This window comes from Xiphophorus hellerii, chromosome 8 (genome assembly GCF_003331165.1).
Source record: "Xiphophorus hellerii strain 12219 chromosome 8, Xiphophorus_hellerii-4.1, whole genome shotgun sequence".
NCBI classification, from domain to species: domain Eukaryota; kingdom Metazoa; phylum Chordata; class Actinopteri; order Cyprinodontiformes; family Poeciliidae; genus Xiphophorus; species Xiphophorus hellerii.
Window position 1 is genome coordinate 14,017,091 of NC_045679.1, and position 23,311 is coordinate 14,040,401.

General features: G+C 35.2%; 2 protein-coding genes across 2 annotated transcripts; both read right to left on the reverse strand.

The window, feature by feature from the left end:
• Positions 1 to 7,866: 7,866 nt before the first annotated feature.
• Positions 7,867 to 10,382, reverse strand: LOC116724917 (sodium/glucose cotransporter 1-like). Its single transcript, XM_032570709.1, has 7 exons — positions 10,351 to 10,382; positions 9,124 to 9,229; positions 8,947 to 9,006; positions 8,759 to 8,860; positions 8,573 to 8,670; positions 8,218 to 8,288; positions 7,867 to 8,105 (listed from the first exon to the last, which is right to left on the reverse strand). The coding sequence occupies exons 1-7, from the start codon at positions 10,380 to 10,382 to the stop codon at positions 7,867 to 7,869; spliced, it is 708 nt and encodes a 235-aa protein (XP_032426600.1).
• A 981-nt stretch (positions 10,383 to 11,363) lies between these two features.
• Positions 11,364 to 20,181, reverse strand: LOC116724388 (sodium/glucose cotransporter 1-like). Its single transcript, XM_032570047.1, has 15 exons — positions 19,980 to 20,181; positions 19,507 to 19,578; positions 18,083 to 18,187; positions 17,874 to 17,933; positions 17,011 to 17,115; positions 16,817 to 16,922; positions 16,338 to 16,418; positions 16,016 to 16,224; positions 15,372 to 15,507; positions 15,146 to 15,253; positions 14,926 to 15,076; positions 14,669 to 14,837; positions 13,923 to 14,138; positions 13,349 to 13,451; positions 11,364 to 13,147 (listed from the first exon to the last, which is right to left on the reverse strand). Exons 1-15 carry the CDS (start codon positions 20,115 to 20,117, stop codon positions 12,933 to 12,935), a joined length of 1,974 nt encoding a protein of 657 aa, XP_032425938.1. The 5' UTR covers positions 20,118 to 20,181; the 3' UTR covers positions 11,364 to 12,932.
• Positions 20,182 to 23,311: the final 3,130 nt, after the last annotated feature.

Consider the following 23,311-nt stretch of genomic DNA (forward strand, 5'->3'; position numbering starts at 1 on the left):
AATAGTGTACGTGGAGAAAGAGAGAAAGGTGGAAGGAAAGGGGTTGTACAGCATGTGAAAACAGAGCTTTACTTTCAGGCTGTTTTGTTATAAACATTATGGTAATGCAGCAAAATGTGTAAACCTTTTGGAAAAGATAAGGTTAATCATCAATAGGCCTGTCGGGATAAACGATAAATCAATTAATCGTACGATAAATTACAACTATCGACGTCATTTTAATTATCGGCATTATTGTCTCTTCCGGTCTTTTTCTCTTTCTGTTAATGACACTAAATGATAAAAAAGGCTTAACTCCGGTGCTCTCTACTGACTCTCCCTTCCTCGTTTCCCTAGTTAAATGCCCAGCGCACACAACAGGATTTTAGAGTTGTCGAATGTCGGCCCATTTTCAAAACCTGACAGACCACACATTAGCCGACAGAAATCCTTGGTATAACTGTTCGATCGGTTCGTTCCTGCCATGTGGTGTCCAACAATGGGAACAAAATAATAGCTACAAGTTCAGTGAACTAATTTTAAAACAAGGCATTAGTCAATGCTTTACTACAATCTACCTGTTTTGCATGTGGCTAGTGTCAGTCCTGACTGAATAAAAATCATTATAACCTATTTATGTCACCTTAAGGAAGAACAGCTGAAAAGTTACAGGGTTTATAGCAATTTCGCTCCAACTGCTCTCCTTGTCATTTCTATATTCTTTGCACAAAATGTTGAATAAACATTAATGTTGTTTCCACATATCAATATCTGCTGGACTTCGGGTTGCGCCGTGTCAGCTGTTTGGGATTCCCCTCCGTAATTTCCCCTCAGAAAACATTGAGGAGAATCCGCGCTTTCTGATTGGCTCCCTGTCACATTCAATGGGCTCCCAGTCGGGAAAAAACCCTGATTTAGATCGGAGCGGCAACGACGATCTACTGCAGGGGTGCTCAAACCTTTTGAGACAAAGATCTACTTTTTCTCTCACCAGCCGGCTGAGATCTACCTCATGACACAAAGACATAAAAATTGTAAATTAAACTCTATTGACTTATTTTATATGCGAATATACATCAGTTATAGCAGAAATAATAAAGTGATAGAAAACCTAATGCTGTATATTTCTTCCTCTGTGAGATTCTCCTACCGTTTTACTCTCTCTCTCTCTCTCTCTCTTTGTCGTTAAGCATACCTGTTGCCGTGGCAACCACCTGCGCCCCGCAACGGAGCAGCGACGTCAAAAACGTAACATTCAGTCCATTACGATGTCAAGTTTCCAGGCTTGATATTTATTTCTCATTATTGGTTGATTAGCTAATGTAAACTCCTGCTCTGCTAGTCAGTCGGTCTTTGAGTTGCCTTGTTTTTTTTTTGTTAATGGAACTGAAACGCACTGAATTGCGCAACACCTTGTTGAAACAATAATTACTGAGAATATAAATTTTAACAGGTTTTGTTGATTTAAAAAAAAAATTTCTTTAATGAAGCTACAAAGGTTTAGGATCTTAGTGAATATTTTGAGAAGCGCGTCAGTAGAGGAAGTGCTGGTCTCATCAGTTTGTCACCTACTGCCGAGATCAACTCAAAACCTTCCCGCGATCCACGTATTGAGCATCCTGATCTTCCGTAACACACCAAACACTACAGGAGGATCGGTTACAAAATCGTAAGGGAAAAATAGGGGCAAAAAAACCGTAGTGTGAACTATTGCATCAGGTAGTCGATGTGCCCAAGGGCAATATAGTATACAGACTTCATCATCTGCACTCTCTTGGTTGAATGCAGTATTTATTTCCACTTTGGGTTTATGTTATTTAGTTTTTTTTCCAAGTGCATTTTTTGTTAATGGAGACTGAGAATCCATTTTATTTTTGTTTTTGGTTGTTTTGTTTATTTTATTTATCAGCCCCAGTGCTAAGTGTTCTTTTGAAAATAAAGTGTATCTATCTTTGGCAAGAAATCACATGCATTATTACATCATTTCCATTAAATCAGTGTAAAAAGGGCTTCAAAAAATATTGTTGTTTATCGCAATAATTTTTTGAGACAATTAATCGTTCAGCAAAATTTGTTATGGTGACAGGCCTACTCCCTGATACCTCTCGGCTCTGCCAAAAAAGATTGTGGATTTTACTTTGGAAGTATATCACAAACAAATAGCACCTTGTATCACCTTCAACCCATCGTATGAACATTAACTGTTCTTGATAATCATTTAATTTTATCTGTGTGTTAATAATTAGCTCGTGGAAAAGACGAGATAGCTAAGATACAAAAAGAAAGAGAAAAACCCTTCCAGCCAGTAATATTTAGCATAATGAGATGCTAAATATTACATTTATATTGCTGTTTTATTTTAATTAAAAGTATTGAGACTTTTAATACTTTTAATTAAAGTAAAACAGCAATTAAAATATTTGTTTGATTTTGTATAATGAGAATAAATTGAATATCACCCTTTTATTTGCTCAATCTGTAAATAATTACAATTTGAAAATTTTCAGTTTAAAAAAGCAGATTCTCATAAACAGACATTATGGTCCTTAAATGGCCATTATGATCCTCATCTTTTTATAGACAATGCTAAAGACAATAAGACATGTAAACCAATTCTATGGGACTGTCTCAAAGCCTTGACATATAAAGTGAAGTGTTTATGCAACTCATGACAAAAGCATTTAAATCCCTTGCTTCTTGTAGGCATCCTTTCTTATAAAACTTTTTTTGCTCCCTCTTTCTCTGAAGCTATTTTATTGTTTCATTAAATTAATTTTTAAAAATCAAAGGTTATATCAGAACAATCTTATCAACTTCGTCTGTTATTCTTGATGTATTTAATCATCAACTAAAGTGCATTTCAAGCTGCTTTTCAGGTTCTTGTCTAACTTTTTAGCAATATTTTCTAATAACAGTAAATAATTACTCCAGATTTATTAACTGACTCAAATACTTCACTGTTGACTTTGTAAGATTGTGCTGGATTTTAATTTTGCGAGAAGAACTGAATAAATATGCATGCCACATTTTTCAGATTTTTCTGATCCAAATATGTTTTTCCTTACACTTTTAGAGTTATACATAACTTTGTGTTGGTCCATCACATAAAATCTCAATAAATTACCAGAATATTTGTTGTAATATGTGGGGGACCAGTTGCTGGGGACTTTAGATCAAGAACCCCCCCTCCGACCCCTTCCATTAAAATATGATTCTATTCTCTTTCCTATTAATATTTTGTTTTGTTATTAAAAAGCAATGTGTTTCATTGTCCATGTTAAGCTGAATATTCATATATATATATATGTTGGTAACTATTCTGGCTGAGAGTGAAATGAGTTTAGAAAGGCATCAGTTTTGAACAGGCGCTTAGGGCAGCCTTGGGTCCTAAATCTCTGTGTTGAAGAAGCTCAGCAGAACATAGCAGCCATAGTGTGACGCACGTCGGATTTATGAATGTTGTTTGTATTTTCATAGTAAAAGGAAAGTAAAGGAAATTTACAACCACCGCTTGTCTCGACATCACTTTTGTTCGAGTGTGCAACAAATACGATGAAGTACCATGTCTACCAGCAAAGTACTATCTTAAAGTTCTGGGACCATTTCAGAACTCTTGTCATAATGATATATATGTTTTTGTTTACATTTCAAAATTACAAATTGGTCCAAGTCATGGTTCAATTTTTGGGTGCTTTGCTCAGATTAGCTCTTATGAGAGGTTTTAGTGACTGTGGCCTCAGACGTAGAGGGACTGCATGCAGTAAATAATTCAGTGTAACATGTTTCAGGTGTAGGGATGGTCAGAGTTCCCTGAAGAACCCAGAAATAAAGGAATGAGCCAAAGGTTTTGTCTCTCTCATCTTATTCTCAGCCAAGAAAATGATTTGGTTTTTAAACAAATAAAGAACTTGAGCATGATTTTGTGTTTGTCCTTTGTATTCCCTTAAAGGCCTAACTCAACTTGTCATTGTGATTGCTGGTTATTTATGCAAACTCTGGAATGTGGAACTCTCATAAATATTAGCTATAGCCTATCTCATTAACAAAACAAGACAAGTGTGAAACATAATTCGTTGCCAGATCTTAGTTGAGACCGTAGGGCTGCTCGGTGGTGCACCTTTTGTTGTCTCTGTGCATTGACGCAAGAAGGTCCTGGCTTTGAATCCTGACTAGGGTGTTTTTGAATTGAGCTTCCATGTTCCATGCCCGTGTTCACTCGGGGTTCTTTCCACTGTCAAAAATACGTATGTTAATCTTATTTCCCTTATAAATGAATGTGTGACTGCTTTGATTTAGCTCGCATCTTGCCCAAATAGTTGCAGACTATGGATAGATATTTTCTTTAACTTTAAAATTGTCTTAGTAGGTCAACACGAATCAAGCTGGAGATAAAATATGCTAAATATACATAAGGATTAAAGGTTGCCTGGTTATATCAGGATGTCTCTCCTATAATTTAGGAGATAAATACTAAATTTACTGTTGTTCAGAGGATGTTATCTAGGAAGTAAGGCTTACTTTTAACCCCCATCTCTTCTTTACCATCTTGATTAGCTTATACTTGTGTGCAGATCTCAGATTATGCAAATGTATTAGTAAAATATGCCCTTAAAGCACAGCCGTTCACCATAAAAGTGAAAAAAAAAATATGTAGAAATTTGTCATGAAATTAAGTTCAATATTGCTTTAAACATTATTTTATTGTAGTCATTGTCTTGTTTGTGATATTAGACCTAAAATAATATGTCTTTTTATATAATAAAAGGCCAATATTTGTGTGCAGAAATAAATTTCTTATTCAAAGTACTCTTGAGTTATTTTTAGACAAATTAGTGGATATTTGGGGGTCAGATGAGGACTTTAAAATAACAGCTTTTGAAAAGATGCGATAAAATGTCAACTAGTGACATCTGGTGGTCAAGCTCAAGAAGATATCCATTGGTTTGCAAAGTATGAATACCTTGGTTAAACATAATCTTGTAGAAAATCATAAATTATAGACTTGAGCAATATCTTTGAAGAATAAAGATAAATACAAAAATATTAATCCCTTGTACGTTGCAAATTTCTACTCAGCCTCCAGTACATTCTGCAGCAAACATGGTCAGCACATCCAGTCCATGTTTATCTATTTTCCTATTCTAGTTTCATCTTAATCACAAAAAAGTATCAAAGTTAAAAATGTACCAGATTATATATAAAATTATTACAGGTATTTTGGGCAAATATACTATCATAATTCCTAATGGTATGAGAATAAAAAAGAAACACTTTGTGCATCATAACTAGTAAAATTATATTGGTCAGTGGGTAATTTGTACTGCTCTGGGTTGATTTTGTGTCTCTCTTGTTGGTAAAATTCCTTTGATTCAGCCAAATTGGAGGATTTTTTAGCATAAAAATCTTTAATATGCCACTGTATTCCAGTGGGTTATAAACTTGGAGTTTGATTAGGCCATGCCAAAACTGTCCAGCTTTCATCATTGTTTTTTAATTAACACATTGCTTTGCTTTAATGTGATTACTTTTAACCAGAAATCCCAAGTATACAATGCAGAAAAAACATGTTTATTTGACATTTTCTTTACAAATTAATAAACACCAACATGGAGAACAGTCTAAAGAAAATTAGCCCCCCTTCTCTCCTTTCACCCCCCTCCCCCCAAACAAAACAACAAAAAAACAACCACACCAAACACGTGCATTAAAATGCAAGTATAAGAAGAAATTGTATTCCTGGCCTTTGAACACATCACTGAGAAATCACTGATAAAGAAGAAAGAGGCACATCATAAATAGATTTCCAGTAAATTTATAACCATTTAAGTTGCTGATAAGCCAAGTTAATCAGTGCAGCTCAACATAATTGCATGTGAAATTATCAAAATTATATTGTACCTTCAGTTGAAAAAATAAACAAATTCGTTTTCTTTAAATTGCAATAAAAAAGAGTCAACTTAGCGTTATATTTGTGAGATGTTTTACTCCGCAGTGCTACTTTCCTTTAAAAAAGACATCAACAAAAGACACAAAGAGAAAATTTCACTTAGAACCTTCTACGCACATATAATGTAAGAGGATTCATGCATCGTTTTGACTAGTTAATTTGGTTTTACATTAAAGCTTACGGTACTGATTTATTCCTGGATACAAGCTTTTACGAAACATTTTTTATTTAGCTTGTTTTTATTTTGTTTCTTTTGTGCTTTGTCCTTCTTGGTATGAAGAACCAAATATATAATCATATTTCATAAAAAGAAATACTGAGCACCCTATTATGAAGATGCGTTTAGTTGTAAGTTTACTGGCATTTTGAAGATCAGTCATGTACATGTTCCACCTTGTCACTTATTCATAAATTAAGTTATCCAGAAATAATTGATTCTCCATTTGTCTAACCGAAGTATCCGTGTAAGAACACAGCAACTCAAAGGAGAATGACGGCGTTTGTGTTGACAACCTTCTTCCAAAAAGGACCTTTGTTGTATCACTGAGCTTCTTCTTTAGCTCTGCTTCCAGCTCTGGAGTTGGTTTCACAGCTTTCTTCTGCTCCAATCTGCAAAAACACATGAGTGCTTTCTTACAGAAGTCAGATTCCTCCTTAGGTTCTACAAATCATGGAAGATTTTATTTTAAAACTTTTAATAAAACTTCAAAAACCCTCCTAATTTAAGTACTGTAAATATGTCACTACGAAGTTGCCGTTACTGAAATATATATATATATATACTGTATATATATACTGTATATATATATATGTAATAATATGCTTATTACCTTCTACTTCCATTTAATTCTCCTCATTATTAATCCAGTCATCTGTTTCAATTTCCACTCTCTCCTCTGTACTGTTTCTCAAGCTCCAACACAATCTATGCAGCTACAACACAACATGCTAAAAATGATTGACAATTTAGAAATAAATGTGTGATAATCATAGAACGAAGCCTAAATTTCTATTTTTGAGAACTAAAACAGATCTCTTCATAGCTGTCACTTACATGCATGTCTTTTTACACTTGTGCTCTGTTTTCCTGCTGTGCCTGTATACAACTACATCTCACTTATCCGACAATCAGGTCTTGCACTTTTATCTTATGGGAGTTATGACTCTAACAGCTTGATAGGATGGATCAGAGGTCTATTAGCAATGGGTCAGCTTCAATCACTGAAAACTTTAAGCTGACTGCAAGGCTTACAGCACATTTGTGAGTGATAGATTTAAAGTCTGACCTGAAAGTGAAATTTTATTGAATGTTTCATTTGGGTAAATATGACTAAATGAAAATTTTAAAATTCCTTGTTGGAATACTACATTGATTATGTGCTCTGTTAATTAATGCAGCATGGTCGATGTGGCTATTTCAAGTCTTTTGTGTTACACAACATGCACACTTCACAGCATGCTTACCATGTGCGTTAAATAACCATAAGTAATAAGTAACCTAGCCTCAATGTGACCTTTTGCTGAGGTTACTATATTTTTGTACCAAAAGGATAAAACCAGATTTTTCATCTGTTTTTGTGAGTTTTTTTTATGTTTGTCAGATTGAATTTTGCATAAACAAATATACCAAGCATGAGCTCAAACTGCAGTTTCCCATTTTCCCAGGAACAAAACCATCAAAGTAAAAGAAAAAAAAAAATTTTAAGTGAAGAATTTGCATGCAGACAACTTTACTATTATTAAATTGGAGATTATTTCCAAGGGAGTTGCATTTCAGATCAATGATTATGATCCTTTAAAGGGTTCTTATGAAAGTAGTTTAAAAACTGGCAGGCTTAAAGCACAGTTATGTAAAATCAACTAAATGAGTTTATGACTTTTCATTGTTTCTGTTATGTTGTAAAACCTGTTACTGAGTTAGTGAAGGAAGGTCTCCATGCTCAAAGCAGATGATCATGTTTCTTGGCAACCTGATCAGTGCACCAGAACCAGGTGGCCTGGATGGTGAGTCCAAACACCATGCCAGGCCAAGGCAGGTCTCCTGTTACTGGATCTCTGAAAAGATGGAAGGCGTCTGACCGAGGCTGATAGCACTCTGCGCTGATGTTTCCAGTGACTGAGGGGATTGCAGTCCAGTAGAGGTCCTGGAACCTTTCATAGCCCCCCACTTCAGCGAAAGCTGAAGGTGTGTTGAAATTTTAACTAGTTTGCACTTTTACTTTTTATCAGAAATGTAGTACTAAAGCCAAGAGCTGCAAGTGAAATGATGAACAAAGAAAACATTATATTACCAAAACCCATGAGAATAAAGGATCCAGTGAGCATTATGACGGTCTGTAAAGTGTCACTGCAGCCAGTCCACCTGAGGTACAAAGTGGAAACGAAATCTGATTCAAATTCAAATATTCCCAATAAAGATAACAAGCTGATGTATTTTTATGTAACTGTTCTTTTATCACTTATCTTGCAAAACGTATATTCAGCTGTGAATTCATGATTGCTGAACATGTTGTGGCTTACGTACAGCCTTGAAAGGAATACAAACTGTTATGGTGTTATTTACATAGATAAGAACTATTTGATTCTTATTTTATGACAGAAACATTTATATCAGAGAAGGAAGTGGAAATCCTCCTTAGGACAGACCTGTGACAGACAGTTATCGCCAGTAGAGCAATAACGACAACATAGATATTCAGCCCAAGAGCCTGCTGGATGAAAATGGCACCAGAGAAAATATCGGCCTGAAACAAACAGAAACAAAATGGTAGGTGAAGAAGTTTTTCCTTTTCTTCAAACTGAAGGTTTTTTGAGGCAGTCACATAATCTTACAGAGATCTGAGTGAAGACATACAAGAGGGAGAGCACAGAATGATAGATGCGAATGCTCTTTCCTCCGAACCTCTTCTTCAGGTATTCAGGCATGGTAATCACCTAGACAAATATAAAAATGATACTTTGCCTTTTCAAGGCTCAATAATTGATAGTTAGTGAGATCTGGTCTCCGTCTTCTTCTTTACACCTGCCTTGATGCAGATTGGTACAAAGACCCATCCCAGAATTACAACAAGAATAAGTGCCTGAAACACACAAAACAAGTTTCCAGCTTTAATTTTAGCTTCTGCAAACCACATCTACTATTAACTCACAGGCTATGAGTTTATTTTTTATGCTAACACACTTAAACAATTACTCACATTCCATTCAAATCCAGCAATAGCTATCCCAGAAGCTGCTGCGGTTCTGGCAAGGCCTACAAAGTGGACGCTGCCGATGTTGCTGGCAAAGAGGGGAGGTTCCAATCTATAGACAGTTTAGAAAAATTTTATATTTTACAATAACTGAAAATTTCATTTAACACCATAGATTGTTATTTAAGGAAACACTGCTGATGAGCAGTACAGTGGAGTAACTTGAGTCACCTTGCTTTTTACAATCTCTTCTCAAAGGAAGTCGAAGGGTTAACTTTTCTTTGCCATCTTGAGTCCTGAGTTTTTACCAATATAAAACATGTTTATTGGTTGTGTTTTACTCTGAACATTGTCTAAAAAGATTGTGGTACAATAGTGTAAAATAGGCAAATAGCTTTTAACCTTTCCTTCACCCTATTATAATGGGATTTAACGCTCTAGATAAACAACTATTTTTAGCTGTCTGTTAATAATTAGCTTCTGGGATGATCGGGGACAGAGAGCAATAAAAGAAATGCAAGTCCTTTTATAGCTTCTAATCCACGTATCTTATGCAGACAGGAGATGCTGGAAAATTTCCACATATGAGACTAAATCATACGACCAGCAATGCAGATTATAGATTGTTTACCGACATGGACGACTGAGATGAAAAGAAAGCCCATGATACATCGTTTTGTTGTCATAATTGGTAATTGTTGAAAGCCCAAATGCAGGATGGAGGTAGATTGAGGTTTACATGAAACTGATATTGTTTGCACGTTTTTGTAGCATTTCATGGTGCGTCGGCGTAAGAGTAAAATATTTCTAAATAGTAAATGGTAAAGCATATATTTTCATTTAGTAGAATGTACTTTTATATAGTAAAAGTCGTATATAGTATAGATGTACAAATATAGTTGTAAATTGTAAATAAAGTTGTAAATTGGTAAATTCCCGTGTGAAGTAATAATGGTTTAGTCCTCAACAGCAGAGATTATTTAAGGCTCCCATTGCGCGTTTGTGTGTTCTTGATGCTGTTAGACTTCTCAGGCATTGTCCTAAACTGTGCTAACAGCAAACAAATAACGCTTTCTTGCTTCCACCATACTCTTCCACACCCTTGTCACACTGGTGCAACAACAAACCTCAGTGAAGTACTGAAGTTATGATTCTGGAGAAATTTAGTACATATTGAGGAGGTGATCCAGCCATGTGATTCAGGGACACATCTGAAAGTTGGAGAACACCAACCCTTGAGGAGTGGAGTTGCAGATCCATGGCATATAAAATAAAAATCAAGTTAAGGTGAGTTTATTTGTGTAGCATATTTCAAAAAATAAGACAATTAGGAGTGTTTTACCTGATAGAAACATAAAACAGGAGTATGTAGTAGGTGCATAATAAAATAAAAGAAAGTAAAGATAAGTTGGACTAAACAGACTGTAATCAATGACGTTTCAGATAACGTTATTAATAGAAGAGTCAAAGGCAACTAAATAAATATAAACTTGACTATAAAAAATGGATTTTTTTTTACGTTTGTACACCTCACGTTTATTTCTCTTTTGAATTTATTAGCTTCTTCCAAATGTTTTCTGCAAATCTCGAGATAACTGGAAATGACATATTTTTTCTTAACCTCTAACATGTTCATAATTTGTCATAACACACATCAGCACAGCAGATAACCATCATATGATCAATTAAAATAATTTGTAGCTACTAGAGGATTAGGTGTAGATAAATACCTGGAAAAAGTACACATTGAGGCAGTTGTGGATTGTCTATGTTTCAACTGTATATGATCAAATATTGACATTAATTTTTTTTAAAATAATAATTGTTGTAACAGTTCCTTTTTACATTATATAATGTTTTTAAAAAAATTCTCCATCTATAATAAAACATTTATTAATAGTACAGATACTGGTGTCATTCAGTTAATCAGAGATTAAGTTATAGAACCAAGATCACTATGTGAATATGAAAATGAGAAAAAATACAAAGTGTTGAATTTATACTTTAAGTTTAATTTTTCTAAAGTGAGTGGAAATATATCTTGCCCTTTTATGATTAGATTTAAACCATTTAAAGTTCCCCACGGACAGTAATTTACTTTTCAGAGCACTAGGTGGAAGCAAAGTAAGCGTTTTATTGCTTTGAGTATTTCCTAACCCTTTCTAACTGAATTATTTTTATTTCATAAACACATGCATAGTGCATACAAAAGAAGCGATTGCATTCATGGACTTTGAACAAATAAATCGACAAAACAGCTGGGATTTATTGAGGCAGCACACAGCGGTACTTCCTGAGCACATTTTGTTCGTCCTTCACTGGTTAAATATTACAGTTTTTTTCCTGATTTTTTTTTGTGTTATGCTGTTTGTATTTTATTAAACCTTCATGCAGCGTCCAGTGTTACATAATCCGATCATATATAACCTTCAGCGTTCTCGACAATAAAAAAGCATTTATATATTCATTGATAAACATCTTGAGCACTTTTTTAAAAATAATGACAATTAAGAGTACATGTGCATTTTTTAAACAAAATTTTAATCTCAGTGCAATGTTGAACAAAAACGGTGTAAATGCTCTCTTTTTAAGAAAATAAACAGGAGCCAACTTGGAGCTCATTATAATTTATGAGCTTTTCTCAAGTACAGTCCAACTCTTTTGAACAAAACCAACAACAAAAACACACATTAAGATGTGCAGTCATCTGGGAATATCTACAAATTTACAATAATTTTATATAATATGTAAATAGAGAAGGCAATTGAGAAAGACTTTATGCTGGCCTCTATGTGCCTTATGGAGATCAGGACCACACACACACACACACACCGCCAGACTGGGTTGGTCCTATTTCTTTTAAGAAAAAAAGTTCCAAGCAATGAGGGGTAACACTTGTCAGTCTCCTGTGAAAGTTTACTGTATGATGTTGGAAAGGACAACATCAGACAACGTCTCCTTTCCAACGTCCCAACATCCTTTTTGCAGATGATGTGGGACTGTTGGTGTCTTCAAGCCATGGCCTTCATTGTGGACTGGAGTGGTTGTCAGTCGAGTGTTAGGCAGCCTCTTTTCTTAATCTAAGACTGTTGTTTTACACTGGACAAGGTGGACTGAATTTTTAAGGTGAAGAAACCTCAAACACACAATTTCAAACCCTTTGCGGTCGATGATCTAAAGATATGTAGCTTGCTTGAGGTGCTCTCCTGGTTCATACTCAAATGTTCCTCTGGTCTGTGATGCCAAAGAAAGGGCTGAGCCTAAAAAGTTCTTGATTTACCAGTCAGCCTACATTTGAGCCCTCATCTATGACCCACATGTACAAATTATGACAGAAAGAACAACAGAATTTGGGTACCTTAGATTGTCAAAGTCACTCTCTGAAATAAAAAACAAGCTCTGTCTCCAGAGATAATTACTTGTCAAAAGTAGACAACTGAAATTATTCAACCATCTGATCAAGAGTCTTCCTTGCAGGTCTTTCAAGCACATCAAACAGGAACGGGAAGGATGTTATAACAAATGTTTGAGTATTACAACTATATCCTTTTAACAAGTTTTATGTGTATGATATAACTTGATTCACTGGTTTACTGAAGATGACAAATACAGTAAAAATGCTATTTTGTCTTGTGTGGCATCAGTACTCACCTTACAATGCAGGCTAAAATATACAGAGTTCAGAGATTTGAAAGTACCCTAGGTTGTATCAGAGAGTTACAGGCAAATTGATATTTTGGTCATATTTTATACCATGCTTACTGCTGTTACTAAAAAAATATATTATATTTAGTAGTATTTAATGCTGAGTTTGTCTAACCAAAGTATCCATGAAAGAACACAGCCACAGCCAGGAGAATGATGGCGTTTGCATTAACAACGTTCCTCCAGAGAGGTTCTTCTGTTGTATCTGTGAGCTTCCTCTTCATCTCTGCCTTCTCCTCTTCAGTCATTTTTGGTGCTTTTGTCTTCTCCAATCCACAGAAGCACATTACTGCTTTCTTGCAGAATCCTGATTCCTCCTCAGGTTCTGGAATAAAGGTTGAAACGTTTTTTTTTGTTTGTTTGTTTGTTGTTTTAAATCAGAAAAGAAAAAAAATAAAGGAATAGACTATTTACATTTTTCAAACATGTCTAAACAAAATTCAGGAAAGACATTATTTCCAGAGCTTAAAAACCCTGCGATTTAAAAACCAACAATATTTTATACATAAATTTAACTTATCATCACCTTCCATTTTCTTTTCATCCTCCTCATCGTTAACCCAGTCATCCTGTTCGAGGTCGACTCTCTCCTCAGTGCTGTCCCTCAGACTCCAACACAGTCTATGCAACTGAAAAAAAAATAAAATACATTATATGTAGAAATTTTATAACTGCATACAGTACAGACCAAACGTTTGGACACACTTTCTCATTGAATTCAATGAGAAGGTGTGTCCAAAATTTTGGTCTGTACTATATACTCCATTTGTCTCCTGTTTTTGATCAGATTGAATAATAATGATAGATATGTTATCTGTGTGACATAAGCCAAGATATCAGTATCAACCACAAAACAAAAGCAAAAGACATTGTGAAGATGCTGCTCGAAATTGATGACAAGTCCTATGACAAGACATTACTCCAAAAACAATATAAATATTCAAGGAAATATAATTTCTTGAATTATAATTAGACAGTATATGTCTAAAATTATAATAAATTGTAAATTTTTCATTAAATAATATGGCTATGGGAGTTATTTTTCAAGTCAGCAATCAGCGATAGATCAAAACCGGCTTTATCTTGCTTCGGTCACTTACATGCTTATCGTCGATGGGTTTGGTTATGAGAGAAACTCCAACTATAACGATGCAGGTGATAGTAAACAGGATGAGCCCAAAGTACAGGTAGTGCACTCCGCATATGATAGCAGGACAATCACTAGGGCTAACACAGTTCCCTGTCCCATAGGCAAACTCAGTGATCATCCTGGTCAGACCTACAATCAGACCAACGATGAGTCCATAAAAGGCACCCTTCCAAGAAAAATAGAGAAAAAATAAAGTTAGGAGGATCACACTTGGGAAATAAGACAAGAAATAATACAAGCTTCTGTTTGAGGTTTGACATGAAAAAATAAATATTGCTGTTGTTTGGGAATGATAAATTGTAGTTGCTCAGTGAATTTCCATAAAATTTGGTTGATTTTATTTGCATCGAATATTGTTTCATTCAATATTCTGCTAAAAGGTATTGTGAATATCAAACACACTTGGATTAAATAAACTGCTTGTTACCAGCCTATTGCAGAGCTGAATGAAAGTGAGGGAATTCAGACATTTTGGAGCAGAGATGCATCTAAAAGTTGCAGGATGGTAGCCTTTGATGACTGGATTTGGGGACCCCTGGTTTAGATTATTCCACATCTATTTATCATAATGGCATAGAATAGCATTTGTTCTCTGATTTAGCAAAAATATTGTAAGCTGGTTCCAAATAAGTCTCAAAATTCCCAAGACAAAATTTATTATGAACAATAACTTTTCTAAATCAGAAGTAAACTCACAGCTTCATTGACCCTCTTGCAAAAGATGGCGAGAAGGAAGACAGCAGAAATAGGTGGAGCTAGATAGCTGATGATTGATTGGATGTAGTCAAAGAGCTGACCACTCTGGGCTGACTGCACCACTGGGATCCAAGCTATGCTCACACCAATGAGGAACACAATAAACACCCTGCACAGTTGAGAACAAACACACAGTTATCATAGATGTCACAAATACAAACAGTATTCAAATTAAACACAAACTAAAACAGTTTTACCTGCCAGCAATCATCAGTTCCCTCTCTTTGGCACGAGAACGGACCTTAGTGTAAATGTCCATGGTGAAGAGAGTACTAGCACTGTTAAATATTGAAGTGAGGGAGCTCATCAAAGAGGCCAACATCACAGCCAGCATCAAACCCCTCAGACCTGCAACAGAGTTAGTAGGTCATGCAAAAATAAAATTAATAGACAAAGTTAAAATTTAAATCCGCTCACCGTTTGGCATAAGATCCATGACCAATTTGGGATAAGCAATGTTTGTGCATGCCACGCTAGAGCCACAGTATTTCTGACATTCTTCTGGGTCCACACATGCCACCACATCTGGATTAAGTTAAAATTAAAGAGACGTTAGTTAGGTATGTGTACCCTGTAGAGGGCATTTCTGACAGCAGGTTTGCATTATTCCAAACAAGTTAAGAGACTTCAAAACCTCACAGACCTGGATAGAGGATCCTGCTTATCATCCCAGGAAAGACCATGAGAAACATGGGCAACAGCTTCAGGTAACCACACAAAATGCAACCTGCTTTAACATGAGAGAGATTCTTGGCTGAGAGGCAACGCTGGACAATCACCTAGAGAAAAAGATCCAGCTTTTGTCGTAAGTGCAAAAGATTACAAGCATCAAATGCATTTACAATAAATGTCCTTAGTGCTGCAACTAAAGCATCATATCTTATTTCAAATACCTTTGAAATAAGATATCAAAACCCATTTTAAGTAATATATTGTGGCTCTGCAATGAATGAATGAGGGGACCGACCAACATATTGGTGGTTATAAATCACAATCCCTCACTTTAACTTTTACAATCAGTTCAAAGTAAAAATAGGATGCAAAGTTAAGCCAACTTTACATTATCAAATCAAGTTTGCAAAATATGTGTGGAGGATTTTCTTGACTATCAGCTGGCAACCTCTGACCAGCTCAGTAATTCTGTCTTAAAAAGGTAAGATAAAAAGAGTGTGAACAAATGAACTTTCAGATTTTATGGCCTTTTATAGTTTGTGGTATGCAGTAAAACCAGTTACTGAGTCAGAGGAAGTAAAACTTTCATACAGTCAAATGGTGATCATTACCAACCTGATCAGTGCACCAGTACCAGATTGTCTGAACGGTGAGTCCAAATATCAGGGCAGGCCAGGGCAGGTCTCCATTTATTGGATCCCTGAAAAGGTGGAAGGCGTCTTCCCGAGGCTGGTAGCACTCTGCGCTGATGTTACCGGTGATTAAGGGAACTGAAGTCATGTACCTGTCCATCATATTTTCATAGCCTCCCACTTCGTTGAAAGCTGAGGATGTGTGAAAGTTAGACTGAGGTTTATACTTCAGGTTCTCAATAATATGACAATAAAATAAATGTGGGGACAAAGTAAAATTTTAAATAATGATTAGTATTTATTACCAAAACCCATGAGAATGAAGGATCCAATAAGCATGATGATGGTCTGTAAGGTGTCTGTGTACATCACTGCAGCCAGTCCACCTGAGATAAAACATGACGTTAGAAACCTGTAATGTTTTTCAGAGTACTATTTGAGAGATTTTATTTTTATGGCGATGTTCTTTAACCGCTTGTCTTTTAAAAGATAGATTCAGTTGCATTACGTAGTTCAAATCAGCAACTGAGAACCAATTTAGTACTTACTGTAGTCTATTAATGTCTCACAGACACATTTAGAGAGATAAGCATAAACTAGACAGGTAAGACAAGGGAGTTAGGTTAATGTGATTGTTTTTAGATCTCTGCAGTTCATGTGGCCCTGGGAAGACTTTCCCCTCCTTCATGTGCAATTTTGCTTCGATAAGACTTCTTTGTTGGCTAAGTTTATGAGAAAGATGATGATCCATAAAAAGAAAGTGAATTTCTTCCTGAGGATGCACCTGTGACGGTGTATAGCGCAGTAATTGCCAGTAGAGCGATAACAGCAACATAGATGTTCAGTCCAAGAGCCAGCTGGATGAAAATGGCACCAGAGAACATGTCGGCCTGGGAGGAGACAGACACAACATTTGACTTTGATTGTATTTCATTGTTGAAAACAGGAAGGTTTTAGTCAACAGCTACACAAACTTACAGAGATCTTAGTGAAAGCGTACAGCAAGAGGGAGAGCACGGAGAGATAAATACGAATACGCTGTCCTCCAAACCTCTTCTTCAGATACTCGGGCATGGTGACCACCTAGATACACAGATAGTGATGATACTTTGCTTCTTAAAGGCTCAAAGTTTGGTAATCATGGCACTTTTAATGTAAATAGAAAATACACTCACGTGCCAATGTATTAGGTATGCATCTATGCAACAGTAACTCAAAAACCAACTTGTAGATACAACAGATATATGTAGAGATTCTAGATATAACAAGGTATCCAGAATACGTTCTTTGAACACACAAAATGTCAGTTCTTGAAGCACATGGGCTACAACAACATTGGAACACCCTGAGCACCACTGCTGACTGTTAATTACTAGATATTGAGACTACATTTTACACACAGACACCAAAATATGAAAATAATACTTTGGAAAAATGCTGCCTTGTCTGACTAATCTTGATATTCAACATGAACATTCAGATAGTATGGGTCCCTTATGACTTCTATTGGACTAGCTGTGGAGGATATTTTCTTGGTAGACTATTGGTCCCCTTAAATGCCACAGTTTATCTGAGCATTGTGGCCTTTATGACTACAATATAACCGTCTTCTGAAGGCTACTTCCAGCAGGATAGTGCAAAATGTTACACAGCTCAAATGAAGTTAAGCTGGTTTCAGATTCACATAAACTGCATGATGGAACTATATCACTTTAGACCAACATCAAGGAGGAATACTTCAGACAACCTTTTTGATCTATGCCAAAACAAAAATCATGAAGGCAAATGTTGCTCTAACCCATAATTATCAAGGCTTACCAAACAATGTGTTCATAGCTTACCCCTGCTTTGATGTAGATTGGTACAAACAGCCATCCTAGAATGACCATAAGAACAAGAGCCTGCAACACACAGAAATAGAAGAAACATTGAATAAATTAGAACAAGATTTTTTTTACTTTACTTTTATAAATCGAAACCTGTAAACTTTAAGGTCCCCACTGAGGGTGAACTTCTGTGCTTGTGTTAGTGACAAAGAAGGATTACTCACGTTCCATTCAAATCCACAAATGGCAATGCCAGCGGCAGCGGCAGTACCAGCAATCCCTACAAAGTGGACGCTGCCAATGTTGCTTGCAAAGAGTGAGGCCCCGATCTGTGGAGAACATCAAAGAAAAAATACATTGAGAAACAATGTACTGAAGAGGAAGTGTGAGATAAATTGGAGAGAACAATGTATTATACATCTATAAAAGGAACTAACAATAACTAAATAGACAAACATTTATTTTTAATGCACACAACACAAAAATAAATTACATTTTTAGAATTAGATATTGCAGCATGCTGCATCTTATTGTTATCAATGTGCACAGTAGTAGAACTCAAATAGTTTTCTGTACTGACTTTATGAATCGTAACAAAGATCTAATTCTTACAGTTAGGTGAGAATAGAAGCAGAAGAACAGATTTTAAAAGCACTTTTCTCATTGCAACAGTTAAAAGTAGGTTTGATGATGATGTAGTAAGTTTTCAGGATAATCATCCTTCTTACCACTGAGTAAAGAGAGTAAAAACCTTTCTTTGGGAACGGTGGAAACATTAAATCCATTTTAAAATCTGTGTTGGAAATCCGACAAGTGTATGCAGTAGTGGTTTCTGCATGAATGACTCTTGGGTAAGAGACTCATTCTGCTGGTTCACTAACAACTAAAATGCAAGATTTTGGAGCATGATACAAAGTCCCACTGGAAAGAACATAATCTAATCCCAATATTCTGAACCAACACAAGGCGGTGGCATTTATCAATTAACTGCATGACAAAATTTTTAGGCAAAACTGATTGGTAGGTTATACTTTATTATCTTGTGCTTGAAGGCCTCTCTTTCTCCTACCTCCCTGTGCAACTGCCCATACAGCCTGGTTGCCTGACAACATATAGTACCTTTAAAAGCTGATATATATAAACTGATTTATGAGAATGTTGCAATCTGATTGACAAAGAAAATTATTATTCTTCAGTAAAGTTCATGCTGTTTACACAGAAAAAGAAAAAGTAGGGTTCATCATTTCCCTTTACTGAGTTTGGAAAAAAATATATATCAACATTTACATTCATATTTACCTGTTAAAAAGCTAATTTTGCATCATATCTGTTTTTACCAAACAGTGAAACCACAGACTGAATATTGCCAACGAGAACATATTCCTATTTTGTATTAGCCTTAACTTTACAAGAACATGGATTCCTTTAGTTTCCTGACTATGTAAAATAATCTGACTGGGATTTTATCCAGTAAGAGTAAACAGAGTGGTTTAGGGTGTTGTTCTGTTCATCTCAGGCTGCAGATTACTAAATAAACAACCCAGTAAGGATCAGATACTAACTAACTATACCATTGGTAGGCATAATAAAAAAAGCACTTTGTCTGTACAGATCTAATTTTAATCTTATCATGTGTTAAGATACCCACCGGCCACCACACCATACTCCTCCCTGCAAGGAAGAAGCCACCCACAGTGGATCGATTGGTACGCACCATAGCCTGCAGCAAGAAAGCAGTATATCTTAGGCAATCCATAAATCTGAGCAAGAGATGCCTAAGCTCTAGTTAAAATCAAATGGCTTCACAAAACTCTACGTATCTCAAGTTCTTTGCCTCCAGATGAAAGCATGTAAAAATTCTCTGATCTGACAAACACTTTTACTGTATCAGGATGCTAAGTTAGATTCTGAGTTTACAAAACATCTGTCCACTGCTTAGAGAGATTTGTTATACTAATCTCTCTAAGATAGATAAAGTAAGTCTGATATGTAACACTCATTAATGTAGTTAAGGTGTAGACAAGAATAACTCTAAAGGTTTCTTTGAACTTAAATAAAATTGTAGAAAAGCCACATAAAATTATAACAAAAACCCAGGCATGAATACTTTATAAAACTCACCCATACTCCCACAGCCAGGACAACCACAAAGTAAGCAACAATAACGGAGATGTCTGCTGCATTATTGAGAGCCGATGCAGGTGATTGATTTTCCGTGTTTCTTATGATGCGGGAAAATCCAAAATAATCCCAAGACATTTTGCTCAGCGTGGGTGTGCAATAAAGGAGAGCTACTGGAGTCTGTCCTCAGTGACTGCAACACGTGCACAACACTTACCTTTATATCTTTTGTGTTTGTGTGTGTGACACAAAGAGGGAGGGATAATTGATAATGGGTTTATGTGTGTATTCTGTTCTGCACAAACAATGAATGTCACCTAAAAGTGAAGCTCCAGTTTTTCATCTTTTTGCTGTTGAGTCTTTCATAAGTTTGTTTGGTGCAGTTTTAATATAAATATAAGGAAAATACATAAAACATGACATATTCTATGTATTTAGTTGGGCTTTTAGATTAAATTCATAACAAGTTAATAACTTTTAATGTTTTTTTATTGTTATTTATCAAACAGATTAATCGATTAAACAGATTTGCATAATGCTCCACTTTCTGGTCTTTCTATGAAAATCAATTGCTCCACTATAGATCCTGCAAAATTCAACTGCAAGAATGTTGACAGGGGCAAGTAAGAAATTTCATATTACTCTGACTATGAAGTTGCTTCACTGACTACTTGTACTCTTTAAATAGATTTTTTTTTTGTTGCTAGTTTTAATACAAACTATTGATCTGATTACTTTACAATCTGTCTGGACTTCTGAGGTCTTCAGAGAAAAGTAATCTGTTCGTACATGTGGTGAAAACTAAAACAGATGCGGAGGCATCATTAATTAATTACGACTCTCTCCTTTGTAGTAGTCTGTCTGAGCACCTGAGGGCAGCTTAGAGCGTTGATGTTTCTGAAAGCCAACTAGAAACCAAAGCTTTGAAGCATGTTTTCTTCTTTTTTATTGATTGAGTTTTTGCAGCTCAGGAATTCAAGTTTTTGTTTTAGTCTAACTCTCTATAAAATTTTAACTCTGTTTGTCTGTCCTTGAATAATTATATTTTCATATTGTTTCGGGTGCCTTAAATATTACAGAACTTTTTTTTAAAGAGTTGGTAGCATTTGTAGCCTTTATTTACAAGTAGCTTGACAGGAAGCAGTGCAGAGAAACGATAGCCTCTGTATGAGGTGATCCACCACTGAGACATTTTTTTAATTTTATTTTTTATTTTTATGTGCCTCGTGGTTAACAATTTTCTATTGTTGTATGTAATTTCAGATTTATTCTGTTACTGTTTTGTCATTCACAACTCAGATTCGATTTGCTCAGATTTTCTATGACCTTTTATTCTAGTTGACTTATGGTTATTATTCTATTTCTTTTTTTTGTCTGTTTTGTTATTGATTCCTGTTTGCATGCTTGTTCTTTTGTGTTACACTTGTAAAGCTCTCTGTGTTGTTGAATGTATAAAATTTTATCTATGAATTTAATTAATCTGTTGATTGATAAGTATAATTTTTTCTGTTAGAAACTAGCTTGGCTGCAGCTATAATGCCCAATCAAAAGCAGTTAAATTACCTGACCTTGATTAAATATAAATTGTCTTTATATCAAATGAAATTATAAGGAGGTATAGTAAATAATTACTTTGATCTTGACAAACCGAGATGGAGAATAAATCTAACAATTTATTGAACTGAGACTTTCACTGTCCATCTCCTAAAACCTTAGAGATAATGTACTGAAAAATGCTTAAAATGTTTTAAACATTTTTGCAGCGTAATTAACACAAAGTTGCATGGTTTCTGTCATTACTCATGTTTCATTATTTTACTTGTTCCAGGATTGTATTTCATTTGTAGTGAGATTCTCACAATTTCTCAATCAAAAATAGCCACGTCAAGATTTTTTCTTGAAGTTTGTCATGTTTGTGAAATTTGACTTATTGAATTGCATAACATAACTGAATAACATTCATATTTTGGTTAATACTGTTTTTAATCTACATGTTTGCCAAAAGAAGACTTAAATTTATCTCAAACTGTTAGACAAACAAAAATCACTTAAATTAATTTTCACTCCGCTTCACAAACTGTTTTTGTTCCTAATAATAATGTGTTTCTTATCAGCTTGTTAATAATTACCCTTAGGGAGAATGAGGTAGGGCCAAAAACTGGAATAGCAACCCTTGTCAGCAATAATTCATGTGAATTGTGAGACAGTTGGAGACCCTGGATTATTTCAAGGCAGTTGTTTATTTAACCTTAAAAATCAGTTGAAATACATATATGGAATAACATAAAAACAACATTAAAGTAAGCAGCAAAACAGACTCGTATTTTCTGTTCATGTTAATAAAGCTTACAGCAGTGAGCAGAACTTATAAAACTGTATTTTTGTCATGTAAATTTATTTTGTAGATGTTGCATAAAACAGCCACTAGATGTCTCTGCAGTACCACAAACCCACTCTGACTCTAAACCAGGCGTGCCCATGTCCAGTCTTTGGGAGGTACTCATCCCTTCTCCATCAAACCTAAAGCAAATCCTCAACCTTTCCTTAATATTTTCTGATACAGCACTTTATGAACAACCAGCTTCCTCAATAATTGGTGGATTACCTTTCCTACGGAGTGACTGCAGTCAGGGTAGCAGTCTTTGTGTCGGCTGTAAGATGATTTCTGAATTAAAAATATTTTTTTATTGGTTTAAGTAATATGCATTTTTTTTCTTAGACTCATTTGCTTAAAGTCATGATCATCAAAATGACCAACAATAAACAACTGAAGTATATTAATATAATTTATATAATATCACTTCAGAAATACTTAACTTCACTGAGATCTACTAAAATTCAAGCAGAAATCGGGTGAAACTAAAGCTATTTCTAAATCAAATTTTAATTGAGAAAAACCCTGCTATATGATGTAATTTTAAACAAACAACAAATGCTTCAAGTCAAGTAGAGCCAAAGGTTGCTTTTTTATATTTCCAAGGTCTGCAACACCGAAGAAAAACAAAATAAATGCCACAATACATCAGCCAGAGCTATGTGGACAGGAAGACTCAGACTGGGGAGCTATCTGACTGTTCTTGTTACAAATGGCCGCTTAAAATCTCTAAATGGGGACAATCAATATGCAGCTGAATGAGAATCAATCACTGGAATGAGGCCATACTCTTTGAGGATTAGTGCTTGGATTAATTTGTTGGATTTAATCCTGATTTCCAACCAAGCAAAATCTTCCAGTGAGTGCTAATGGTAAAATATGCTGCCAATGGTTTGCTTTTGTTTTGTTTTTTGTTTTTTTATTCTACTTTGTTAAAGTTTCAAATCCAAGCAAAAGA